This window comes from Spermophilus citellus, assembly GCF_964194105.1.
Source record: "Spermophilus citellus genome assembly, chromosome: 8".
Classification (NCBI taxonomy): domain Eukaryota; kingdom Metazoa; phylum Chordata; class Mammalia; order Rodentia; family Sciuridae; genus Spermophilus; species Spermophilus citellus.
Genome location: NC_138189.1, coordinates 107,842,910 through 107,856,939, shown reverse-complemented (window position 1 = coordinate 107,856,939; position 14,030 = coordinate 107,842,910). Strand labels below are relative to the sequence as shown.

Sequence of the window (14,030 nt, the reverse complement as noted above, 5' to 3'; positions counted from 1 at the left end):
TCTGAATTTTGTAAAAGTTTTGACTTCAGGAAATATGCAGACCTCCTGCTTAATCTCATGCGAAGGGAGTTAGGTTATTGGTTCACTATATTCCAATAAACTGTTTTATTCCTGTAAGAGCCAAGAAGAAGCATTTACTGATTACTATATCTCCTCTAGTGAAATGAATATATTACCATGGAAGAGGGTGGGACTTTAGAGTATTCATTGCAAGAGTCCTGCACTTTATATAAAGGAGGGTCCTGAATCTGTATTAAACCTCTTTCTCCTTTATAGTGGCCCTATGAAGTAAATAGGGCCTAATTTTTACAGTTAATTCAACCCAGTGATGTATTTAATATGTGACTTACTAGTAATTAGTCATACTGATTAGTACTATGAATTCATGCTTATATAGTAGAGAACTTCCTTCTGGGAGAGAAATTTTATAAAAGGCAGTTAGTGTTTTTAATTTACTGAAATTACACAAATCTCTTGCATATTTGAACCTTAATCATTCAATATAGAAATATTGATATAGCTCTTCTGTGTTAAGAAATTATAATACAAATATAAAATATTAACATTTCTCCAAAAGCACATCACAGAAATCCATATTGTAAATTGCTTATATTAGGGCAATATTTTTTAGTTTTTGGATTGTGGCCCACAATAAGAAATGCATTTTGTATCACCACTTATTACATAAACACACCTGAAACTAAACAGTACTTAATCTTCACCATATTCCGTGCATTTTGATAGTTTATTTTCTGTTTTTTATTGTATTGGTCCACAAACCTAAATTGATTTTTATAACTTAGTGGATTACAATTTGGCATTTGAAAAATATAACATTCCTATTATGTGAAAATCATTTGAACAACAATTTTTTTTTTTTTTACTCTGGTACTCGAGATGAATAGTCTTTTATATATTTAAAAAAAAACTTGAATTCTCACACAAAGTATCTTTAAGTGACACTTCAAATACTCTCTTCTCCTTTGAATATTTATAATTATTTTTACTATATGTATAATATGTATAGCTTATCTGTTACTGATTTTACTAAAACATTTGCTTTATTTAGGCTGAAAATAATTAGTTATTTAAAATTTAATTGATATGTAAAAAGATTTTTATCAAGTTTAAGAATTTATGAAAATTTTGTTAATACATACTTGCAAGTTGATAGTTTAAAGTTCTATAATCTGTATTATGCCAGCAGCCTGTGTTTTGTAAGCAGTGTTTTTACTGAGCTCTGTGAATTTCAGAGATTGCTACAAAAATGGTATTAGAAGACTAAAAGGAGGGGAATGACTCAGTATTGAATCCAGTCATTCTTTAGAAAAGTGTAAAAGGTTTGCCAAAAGCAAAAAACCCAGAAACAGGCAAAATATTTGCCCCGTATTTCATTTGTTTACCAACGTTTTTAGACATTAATACTGTTTGAGGTAGCCAAAGTTATTGTGTTTTTAATTTTCTATCCACCTCTTATAAATTATTCTTCAGTCTTATTTTGTATACCTTACTGGATAGTGCTTAGCATGTATTATTTATTAACCAAATGATAACATGAATGAGTACATAAATACATTACAATAATGTTAGAAGCAACAGGGGAATGGAAGTTTTGATTGAACAAATTAATAAGGAAAAAATAATCTGGGCTCCCCAAAACAGCACAGGAGCTGGCAATATAGCTTAATGATAGCATGCTTGCCCAGCATGCATTGGGCTGCCCTGGCAGGGGAAGTAACAGGTAAGTAGACACTTCTAAAGACAACTTTGCCTGCCTTGCTCTTGTCCCTACTATACTGGACAAATATATCTAAATCCATGTAAGCGGGTTATGGCCCACTCAACACTTTGCAGTCTCTTATGCTTGCTCCTTCTTTTCCACCAAATCTCTATAAGTACCTGTTCCTTGAGACTTGGTTCTTTGCTTTCTTACATTCCTGGTTCTCACTGACCCTAGACAATCTACTTTCCTTCTGTAGCATCAGACACCATCTCTGATGATGCATTCTTCTTTGTAGGTCCCCAAATGGAAACATCTTTAATCCCACAAAATTTATGAGGCTTAATAAGGCAGAGTTGGATTTTTCTTTTCTCCCTTCAATTGTGAAAAAAATTTCACTTGTCAGCTATTTTTTGTTTTATCTTTAAGCTACTATATATTATTAGTGAGCAAAACCATACAAGTTTCTGTGGTTTATCATTTTTATTAGAAATGTTTTTGACAAAAAGTGACTCTAGCACTTAGGAATGCATGTGAGTTAAGAAATTAGAGGCAATATATGTAGACAATGGTATCAAACTTGTTTGCAAAAGTGAATGAGATTTACTTTTAAAAAATTTTTTATTGGATATAGTTGATGAATAAAGTGAGGGTAGAGGAAAGGAAGTTGTTTTTAATTTTTATATGTGAGGAATTTACATATTTAAATACTGATTGATGGTGAAGCTCCAGAGTAAGGGCTCTAGGTTGGACATACTGGAGAGGGAATGGGGAATGAGATCCCCCTCCCCCAGTACTTGTGAAGAATTGGCCTTTAAGTAGTAGTCATCAAATGCCTTACACGGCATTGCAAGGCCCATTCTCAGCACTGCAAACCTTCCTGCACCGCCAAAGGAAAACAACAAAAAGTTATACTTATGTTAGGACCAGTACAGAAACATACCACTTTAATAACATTAAAGATAAGATGGTGTCATCCTTTATTCTGTGACATATAATCTGTTTTAAACAGTTTTTCTTCAACTAAAAGACTTGACACTGTGAATTTTATAACCTACTAATTTTCTTGTTGTTGTATGACTTATATATCACGCTAGTGAACATTTCTTACAGCCTCAAATATAATTGAGCCAGAATATTTTCTCTAGAGCCTTAGACATTTTTCTTTTTCAAGGGCCTTAGTTTGATTGTTCCTGTATTTGAAGTGTGCTTATATTTAGTAGTAGTACAAAATGACTAAGTATTAACAGGAAACAAATTTCTGGGTTTTACTTTCTTTATTCTAAATTTTTTTTCTTTATTTTTCAGAGTCAAGTAAAGAACAGTTTGCTAGTACCAATATTGCTGAAGAGCTAGTAAAACTCTTCAAGAAACAAATAGAACATGATAAGAGAGAAATGATTTTTGAAGTTCTTGCTCCATTGGCAGAAAATGGTAAGAAAATAAATGTACCTCTTGACTTTTGATCATGTAAAATTTTTCAGGTTTTAGTTACTAGTTCTTTAACTCAAAACCCTTCCCTGTATTATTATTGATATATTATTAAGTTTTATTTTGGTATCTCTAACTTCAGCTACATTTTCTACTCCATAACTATATATGGGTGAAAGCTATTTTCCAAGATCCTTTGATTTTTAAAGAGTAAAGACGCTTCTGTAGCTAACACTTTCTTGTTCCAATTTGGAAAAGGCAGCTGAAAAGCCAAACTCCATATCTGTACCCTTGTATGGCAAAGAGGTTAAAAGTTGAAGTCCCAGGCTGGCCAACAATGAGAATATTAGTAAACCACTCCCTTTTTTGAGCACAAAATATCTTTTGTAATGCACTATAGAAGAAAGAGTGAATCAGAGGAAGCAAACCATGCCTTTAATAACTTTTCAAATACAATGTCTAGCACAAAATCAAAGAGAACCAGGCACATAAGGAGATGGCACTATACACAAGAGCTAACACAAGGAACTGAAAGCAAGCTTAAAAATTTAAAAGAAGGAAACTGGAAAATTAAAAACATGACATGGTAGATTTTAAAAACAAATAAAAATGCTGAATTGAAAAATCCAACCAAAATTAAGAACCTAATTGGTGGTTTTACCAGCAGATTAGATACAGTTGATAGAGAATCATCGAACTAAGGTAGATTAGAAAGGAATTCAGAATGAAATGTAAAGAAAAGCAGATCCTATTTACATAAAAGAGGAGGTGGAGTCTCAGAAGGAGTGTAGAATTTGGGGGTGAGGTGTGCAGAGAGGTAACATTTAAAGAAATTTTGGCAGAAGCTTAATCAGAAATTATGAAAGATATCAAAGACTCAAAAAGCCCAATGAAACTAAGACATGAAAATAATCTTAGTCTGTGGTACTTAATCATAGCAATAGAAAACAAACTGTAATTTATAAAGAATAAGAGTTTATTCAGCTCACAGTTCTGAAGGCTGGAAAGTTCAGGATTGGGCAGATGTATCTGGAGAAGTTGTTGCTAGTGAGAATTTTCTGTAGGGCATCAACACATGGCAAGGAAAAACACTCTTGTTCTTATAAAACCACAGTCCTGTTTGATTATGTCCCCACCCTTATGGCTTTATTTAACCTTAATTACCTCCCAGGGATTCTACCTTCAAATGCCACAGTCAGTTTAAGTCTCTGCTCTCTTAATACCTCACAATAGGGATTAAATTTCAAAAGGAGTTTTGGTGGGGACATTCAAACCAAAGAAACAAAAAAGAATTCACGTCTAGGTTATATCAAACTGAAAATGCAGGGGAAAAAAAGGACAAAATCTTAAACCAGGAAAAAATAAATAAACAGATTACCTTAAAAGGAACAACAGTTTGACAGTTAACTTCTCAACAACAACTGTGCAAGATGACATTGGGACACCATGTTCTATGTAGCAAGAGAACCAACCTAGAATTCTAAATGAAAGTACTCTCCAAAAATGAAGGCAATATAAAGGTGTTCAGATTTTAAAGATTCAGTTTACCAATGTACCCTCATTGAAGAAAATTATAAAGCTGGTCCATTAGATAAAAGGAAAATGATATAGATGCAGGAGAATGAAGACCAAAAATAAAAAGGGGAAAAAAGCAACTAATTTAATTGTGAGGTTTAAAATGGATAGTACTTAATTTAAAATATACCACAGAATGAGCATATAAATCAGGTGAGAAGTAAAAGAAATTAGAATCTAAGACCCATGCATTATGTAGAAGATACTGTTATGACTTTCATTATTCCATGATTTCAGTTTTTAAGGTAACTACCAAAATAGTTTTTAAAAATAATATGTAACTACTTATCTAATAGAAGGATCCATGGGAAGTTCTGTGACCTAAGTGTGTAGGAAGTATCTGCACTAATATTAAGAAGTATACTTTCATTACTTCAGAGGTCAAACAAGAATCATAATAGAAATCAAAAATTTTTCAAATAACGAAAATTAAAATACCATATGTCTCAAATCTGATGTGATGCCCATAAAGCTATTCTTGGAAATTTAAATTAGAAATGTTTTGCATGTTAGATAAGGCTGGGGTTGAGCTCAGTGGTAGAGCACTTGCCTAGCACAGGTGAGGCACTGCATTTGAATCTCAGCACTACATAAAAATAATAAATAAAGGTATTGTGTCCATATAAAACTAAAAAAAATTAATTAAAATAAATAAACAAATGCATGTTAGAAAAGGAGGAAAACTAAAATCAGTGAGCTTACTATCCATTTTATGCTTTTAAAGGAAAATAAACCCAAGATAGCAAAAGGAAGGGAATATAAAGAGCTAAATTTAAAAAATAAGAAAACATGCAATGTACCACAAGCATCAAATTGCCAAAAGTTGAGTCTAGAAAGACTTAATAAATTGGTAAAGCCCTACAGTAAGAGCAGTGAGGAAATAAAGAGAAAGCACAAATAACCAAAATCAAGATTAACCCTAACCCTAACCCTAACCCTAACCCTTTCACCAAATCCCAATAAAGATAATGTAAGAAAAAAATTAAAGGCCAGTCTCATCCTAAATATACATCCAAAATTCTTTTTGAAACTGTAGCAAATCAGAATATATTTAAAAGTTAATCATGCCAAATTGCATTGGTTCTGAAAATGTAAAGCAATTTGATATTCAAAATTCAGTCAGTATAATTCATCAGCTTAATTATAGTGGAGAAATTATATTATCTCCGATTCAAAAGAAAAATTTGCTAACATTATCCCTTCACAATTTTTAAAAACTCTTAACAAACCAGTACTAGCAAAGGACTTCTTCAATCTAAAAAGAATCTCTACAAGAAACTTACGGAAAATATAACACGCAATAGTTAAATAAAAAACATTCCCTTGAGATTGGAAGTAAGGAGGACCAGCCCCACTTCTTCTATTCAATTTTGTGTTGAAGAACTGCCCAATGAAGGAAGAAAGCGAAATAAAACTGTCGTTATTCAAAGATAATATTATGAGTGTTCAATTCAAAAGAATATATTGGTCAATTCTGTAAATCAGAATTTAGATAAGTTTTCTTATCTAAAAAGGAGAAGCCAAAATAAAGTGTATTTCTATATGCCAGAAAAACCCAGAAAATAGAATGTTTAAAATGAACTGTTTATCTTAGTATGAAAAATAAATAAAGCACTTAAGAATGAACTGATCATAGACTTGCCAATATCTCTGGGAGGAAACTGTAAGAAATCATTGAGATAAGTTAAAGAGCTAAATGAGTGGAAAACTGTAACACTTTCATAGATTGGAAGCCTCGGTATTCTAATGATATCATATCTCTCTGTCAATTTGTAAACTCAGTGCGGTTGTAATTAAAATTTCCCAAAGGTCAGGAATAGCCAAGATTACTGGAAGAGAATGTGTTGGCAGAAGTGGTTTTACTAGATAACAATAGCAAAATTTTATTTTAATAAAACTGTATTAAAAATTCCCACAGATCATTAAGAAAAATATAGAAAACTGAGGGAAAATATACCCAAATCTCACAACAATCAGAAAATGCAAAACCAAACCACTGTAAAATACCACTATCTAGCTACTGGAAAGTTTGGTATTCTAGGTATTGGTGAGGGTGTGGAGCAGTGGGATCAACCATTAAGTGCCAGAGAGAGTATAAATGGTGCAATTCAGAATTCATACCTACTGAAGTTGGAGCTATTCATCCCTATGACCCATCAATTCCACTCTTAGAAATAGACCTCTAGGCCAGGTAGGTGGTGCACGCCTGTAATCCCTGCGACTCAGGAGGCTGAGACAGGAGGATCACGAGTTCAAAGCCAGCCTCAGCAAAAACGAGGTGCTAAGCAACTCAGTGAGACTCTGTCTCTAAGTAAAATACAAAATAGGGTTGGGGATGTGGCTCAGTAGTGGAGTGCCCCTGAGTTCAATCCTCAGTATACCCCCGCCAAAAAAGAAATACACCAAGAAACCTGTGCATATACGCACCAGGATGTTCAAGGCAGCATTATTTATAATAACAAAATAATTGGAACCAACACATATCCATTAAAGGTAGAATGATCGGTAAAACATGGTATATTCAAATAATGGAAAAATCATTATGAAAAGGAATAAAGATAGCTAGAACCATTAATGTATATGAATCTCATAATACTGAAAGGCGAAAACCAATGCTGAAAAAGTACTATTTGGCTTATGTGAAATTCAACATAAGGTGCAACAAAACCAGTTTTCAGAAATGATTCTTTATTTGGTAAACCAGTAAAAATATAGAAGTGATTACAATATCAACCCAGGTAGTGCTTTGAGAAGAATGAAGGGAGGTGCTCATGATCAGTAAGGGAAAAGTGCAAAGGGGTTTCCTGGATTGTTGGCAATTAATTTCTTGATTTAGATGATAGATACATGGTAATTCTCTTTCTAATGATTTATTATGCTTAACATTTACATTTTCTGCACTCTTATGCATTTATGGGTTTTTTCACAATTTAAAAAGTCATTTAATACACATATATACATATGATACATATATGTATGTATGTATGCATTTATATATATATAAGCAAACGGGTATTCTTGGACAGAATGGTAATGATAAATATGCTGGCTTTTTACTTTGCCAGAATGCCCTGCTAGTCCTAATTAATTTAGTTTAAGCCTCCTAAATATATTCATGATTACAGTCAAACTGTAAGAATAAAGATCTATGATCTTTAATCTTGACATATTTTACATTTTCTAATTGCCTTAGATCTTTTTCTTTAGGAACAAATTTGTTTTTTATCTCATTTGATGGTTCTAGAAAGTGAAAACATAATCATGATCTTTTTGTTTGTTTGCTGGCACCAGGGAGCCACATTCCCAGTCCTTTTCATTTTTTATTTTGAGACAGGGTTCCTGAATTGCTTAAGGCCTTGCTTGGTTGCTGAGGCTAGTCTTGAACTTGAAATCTTCCTGAACTTGAAATCCTTCTAAATTGCTGGGATTACAGAAAACTATAGGTAATTCTCTGGCATAAAACTGAGTGAAGGCCAGGAATAGTCAATTTTATACCAGAGAATTACCTGTTATTTTCCTTGCAGTATTTGAGAATGACAATATTTTTATTTTTTTAGTAGATTTTTATGGTTTTACATAGTAGTTGGTTTCATCCTGACAAACTTGGACATGCATAGGAATCAGAGGGTTTTGTTTGTTTGTTTCCTTCTCTACCTCTACCTCCACTCCAGTGGGTGAAGGGATAGCTTTGAAAACTCGTTTCTGGATAAACCTTTGCATATCATTGTGGTTTTCTTGGTATAAAAAGAAGAGTAATTTTATGTCGGAATTTATATAGTTCAAGGTATGTAGTATTTTTAAATATTTTTTTATGATGGTTTTCAATTCTGTTTGCTACACATTTCTAACCCTAGCACTGTGTAACCAAGGAAACGCCCTACTTTTTCCAAGGCACAGTACAAGTATACCTTTATAAAAGTATTCCAGGATGCATATTCTGTGTATTCTGAGACAATATTCAAGAGAGAATTGATCTTCCTGGTAATAGTAAAAAGCTATATTTTTATACTTTAAAATTGCCTAGCAATCAAAGTCTTAAGTATATGTGTCTTAAGTATCCAATATATGTTTATGTCTTTGTTTCTTCCAAATGAGAATCTGAAACTATGATTGCTGTATATGTGTGCATATACAGCTTAGGGAAATCAATGATCAAAAAATAAAATTTAAAGTTAAAACTCTTTATAAATGTATTTCTTAATTCATTTTGTCCCATTGTCCTAGATGTGCAACACCTATAAAAACTTAAATTGATATTGTTTGAGGGTTTCTGAGGGTTTGGGGGTGTGGAGGGTTTGGGGGTGTGGTTGGTTGTTTTTTGGATTTGGATTTTTTATTGGTGGGTTTGTTTTTTTTTTGATTTTGTTGTTTTGTTTTGTTTTTTGTTACTGGGGATTGAACCTAGGGGCTGTGTACAACTGGGCTTCATCCTCAACCCTTTATATTTTTTTGAGACAGGTTCTTGCTCAGCTGACCAAGCTAGCCTCAAACTTGCGATCATCCTGCCTCAGCCTCCCAAGTAGCTGGGATTATTACAGGCATGCACTAACAGGCCCAGCTAAAACTTAAATTGAACAAGAAATATACCAACTAGTGATAACTTTAATATTTGAAATTTTATTATATTTGCAGAATTTAAAACTTGGGATTTGAAGGGTTAAGTGTCAAATTCAAATCATTTAGATAAGCCAGTTTAGGTTAAAAATAAAGATTAATAAGCTGTATCTGTTCTTAACAGGAGATGGATATGGATCCAAATAAAAAATCTTTAATGAAGTAAAAATGCTATAAGGAAAGGATATTTGAAGCATTAGGGATGTAAAAAGTTTACATACTATAGGGATAGAGCCATCTCAATGTTTATAGCAGCACAATTCACAAGAGCTGAATTATGAATCAACCCCTATGCTCATCAATAGACAGCATTAAGAAATCCATTCAGATTAAGAAATTATGGTATACAATGGAGTTCTACTCAGCCATAAAAAAGAATGAAATTATGGCATTTGCTGGTAAATGGATGGAAATGGAGAACGTCATGCTAAGTGAAATTATTCAAACTCAGAAACTCAAAGGTCAAATTTTTTCCTCTTATGCAGAATATATAATAAAATAAAGGAAATGCAGAATATATAATAAAATAAAGGAAATGAGGAGAGAAGGGCAGGACATTATGAAGAACCAGTCAAATATAAAAGAAGAGAAAAAGGAAATCAAGGAGAGGAAGGAGAATGGAAGAAGGGAGAAAAAAGTGGGGAACATGAACTGAAATCGTTCTCCATGTATGTATGAATTTGTCAGGACAAACCCAACTTCTGTGTACGATTATAAGATCTAAAGAAAAGAAAAAAAATAACAGGAATGTAAAAATTTTGATTTTTCTATGAAGAATTTTTTAGTGTAATTAGTATATAGTTCTAAAATATTTTTTTGGTTAACCATTAGAGAGCTTCAAAGTTATATTTTTTTTAACTTTTATTATGAACATTTTAAAATACATTCTGAAATAAAATTTAGTATAATGAATCACCATATATTTATGACCCAAAAAAGCTTTAAATTAATGAAAATCTTTTTTTTTTTTTGGTGAATTTCTTTTTAGTTTCTTTTTTTTTATTGATTATTTAAAGCATTACATAGCTCATGATATATCATCTTTCATACATTTGACTCAAATTGTGTTTTGAACTCCCATTTTCACCCCAAATACAGATTGCAGAATCACATATGTTACATATTCACATTTTTACATAATGCCATATTAGTGACTGTTGTATTCTGCTACCTTTCCTATCCCCTACTATCCCCCCTCCCCTCCCCTCCCCTCCCATCTTCCCTCTCTACCTCCCCTGCTGTTGTTCAAATCTCTCCCTTTTTTTTCCCCTCCCCCTTGCCCCTCATAACCTCTTAGAATTTTATGTATCATTGAAGGTCTCCTACCATTTCCATATGCTTTCCCTTCTCTCTCCGTTTCTCTCCCCCCATTCGTCTTTGTTTACTGTAGTCTTTTCCTCATGCTCTTCTTTCCTGTTCTGTTCTTAGTTGCTGTCTTTATATCAAAGCAGACATTTGGCATTTGTTTTTTAGGGCTTGGCTAGCTTCGCTTAGCATTATCTGCTCTAATGCCATCCATTTCCCTGCAAATTCTATGATTTTGTCATTTCTTAGTGCTGCATAATATCCAGAATGTACAAAGAACTCAAAAAATTAAACAATAAGATAACAAACAACCCAATCACAGGTCCTTCTCAGAGGAGGACATACAATCAATCAACAAGTACATGAAAAAAATGCTCACCATCTCTAGCAATCAGAGAAATGCAAATCAAAACCACCCTAAGATACCATCTCACTCCAGTAAGATTGGCAGCCATTATGAAGTCAAACAACAATAAGTGTTGGCGGGGATGTGGGGAAAAGGGTACACTTGTACACTGCTGGTGGGGCTGCAAAATGGTGAGGCCAATTTGGAAAGCAGTATGGAGATTCCTGGGAAAGCTGGGAATGGATCCACCATTTGACCCAGCTATCGCACTTCTCGGACTATTCCCTGAGGACCTTAAAAGAGCGCACTATAGGGATACGGCTGCATCAATGATTATAGCGGCACAATTCACAATAGCTAGACTGTGGAACCAACCTAGATGCCCCTCAATAGATGAATGGATAAAAAAATGTGACATCTATACATAATGAAAATCTTAAGTCCTTTTAAAAATATGACTTTACATCCCTAATGCTTTAAATATCCTTTCCTTATAGCATTTTTACTTCATTAAAGTCATTAAAATATAGATTGATTGCCCTAGAAATATACAAACAGGAAATATACTTGTTACATAGGTTAAAATTTATTAATATTTCTTTATTTTTCAATAGCTTTGTTTTAACATTCCATTGGTGAAGGTATTTTAAGTTTATATAACAGGTGTGTGTATATAGGCATATGTAATATGTAACTTATAGTGTCGCCTTTTAAAATATAATATCTAAAATAATAGTAGAGTGATATTGCCTTCAGAGCTGAGAATTGATTCATTTAGGTGCTGGGAGACATTGTGAAAGGATAAACAATTTCAAATAGAAAAATGAGGTAAAGTTTTTGTGTAATTAAACTGTATTTTCAAGTGTTTCATTGTGAAACTCAAATCTGAAAAGGTGTTTTATCTAAATTCTGCATTTCCCTGGGTTGCTACAGTTCTTTATAATGGATCGCCTGTAGTAGAGCTCTATTTCTTCTAAAATTGTGGTGGCTTTGTTCTCATTGTTCTTTAGATGCTATTAAACTACAACTGGTCGAAGCAGGCCTTGTTGAGTGCCTCCTAGAGATTGTGCAGCAGAAGGTGGATAGTGACAAGGAGGATGACATTGCTGAGCTCAAGACTGCTTCAGATCTAATGGTGTTATTACTTCTTGGAGGTGAGTTATAATTTATGTCAAAGAATATGGTTGTCAGAATTTTTAAATATATTAAGTTTTTTCTGTAGATATAATTATTAGGCATTTCCTCATTTTCTTATCTCACTTCCTGTTGAAGTGATGATTTTGAAACCTAATACCTCATGGAAAGTACTAGAGATGATGAACCAGAAAAAGAGGAATCTTTGTCATGTTCCAGTATATGAAAAGCTGTCATAAAGAAGAGATAGCTGTGGCACCAAAGAAATGAAAGTTTATGGCTACAAAATTTACTCTAGGAAAATTCTATCTAACCCCTACTAAAAGCTTATTAAAAATAGACACTGCTTTTTCCATTATGAATTTAATAGTTCATGAGGTATGTAATGTTGCAATTACATATTTACTTAGGGATATGGATTTGTTACTCCTAATTATATTTCTCTTTTTTAACTATTTATTTTACTTATGCCCAGATGAATCCATGCAGAAACTATTTGAAGGAGGAAAAGGCAACGTGTTCCAAAGGGTGCTTTCTTGGATTCCATCGAATAACCACCAGCTACAGCTTGCTGGAGCATTGGCAATTGCAAATTTTGCCAGAAATGGTAAACATATTAGTTCTTCCTTTGTAAATCAGATGTTCTGCATTTTTTTTACTTATGAAAAAATGTTTACTTTTATTCATTTAAATTTTTTTATTCTTTTTAGTTAAAAAACACATATACAGTGGTGTGAGGGGGGAAGGGAAGAAAAAAAGAGAGAGAGAGATAAGTGTCACAGTAGAATGGGCAGAGAATAGTGATGGGAGGGGAGGGGGGGATAGGGAGGGCAGCAGAATACAACTGACACTAGGATTGCTGTATGTATACACATGGAGGTATAACCACTGTGATCCTGCAATCTGTACAAGTGGAAAAATGAGAATTCATACCCTATTTGAATCAAATGTATGATATGTCAAGATTATTGTATTGTCTTGAGCAACTAATAAAAAAAATGACAGTACAATGTATTTTGACATACATACGTGGAATATAACTTGCCATTTTTGTGGTTGTATATGATAATGGAGTTACATGTCATGTATTCATATAAGAACATAGGAAAGTTATCTCTAGTTCATTTTACTGTCTTTCCTATTCCCCACCCTCTACTTATTGTGAGTTAGCATACACGTATCAGAGAATATTCAGCCTTTGCTCTTTTAGGACTGGCTTATTTCACCTAGCATGGTATTGTCCAGTTCCATCCATTTACTGGCAAATGCCATCATTTCATTGGTCTTTATGGATGAATGATATTCCATTGTGTATATATACCATATTTTCTGTATTCATTCATCTGAAGGGCACTTAGGTTGGTTCCATAGCTTGGCTGTTGTGAATTGAGCTGCTGTGCTATAAACATTGATATGGCTGCATCACTGTAATATGCAGGTTTTAAGTCCTTTGGGTATAAACCAAGGAGTGAAATAGCTGTGTTATATAGTGGTTCCATTCCAAGTTTTCTGAGGAATCTCCATACTTTTTTCCAGAGTGGTTGCACCAATTTGCAGTCCCACCAGCAATGTACCTTTTTCCCCACATCCTCACCAACATTTAGTGTTAGTTGAATTCTTCATAATTGCCATTCTGACTAGAGTGAGATGAAATCTTAGTGTAGTTTTAATTTGCATTTCTATAATTGCTAGAGATGTTGAGATGTTCTACATTTTTAAAATTTTTGCTGAACTGTCACTTGCACTAAAACTAAGAGCTCAGAAATTTGTGTGTTGCTTTCTTAATTCTTCAGAAATCAAATACTTATAGTGACTTTCATAAAAAAATTACATATTTTATGTAATTCAACTAATTTCTAATAGTTAAAATATCACAAACAATAATCATGCAGTGCTTCTTTTGAA

The 14,030-nt window shown here is 33.1% G+C and overlaps 1 protein-coding gene across 5 annotated transcripts in view; it reads left to right on the top strand.

Annotated features, from left to right (window-relative positions):
* The window catches only part of RAP1GDS1 (Rap1 GTPase-GDP dissociation stimulator 1), a 150,514-nt gene that overhangs the window by 105,174 nt on the left and 31,310 nt on the right, over positions 1-14,030 (top strand). For all 5 annotated transcript variants that reach the window (XM_081303970.1, XM_081303969.1, XM_081303968.1 and 2 more), the window contains 3 exons: positions 3,029-3,154; positions 12,002-12,145; positions 12,601-12,732. In XM_081303970.1, coding sequence (XP_081160096.1) covers positions 3,029-3,154; positions 12,002-12,145; positions 12,601-12,732 — 402 coding nt within the window. The remainder of the gene's footprint in view (positions 1-3,028; positions 3,155-12,001; positions 12,146-12,600; positions 12,733-14,030) is intronic.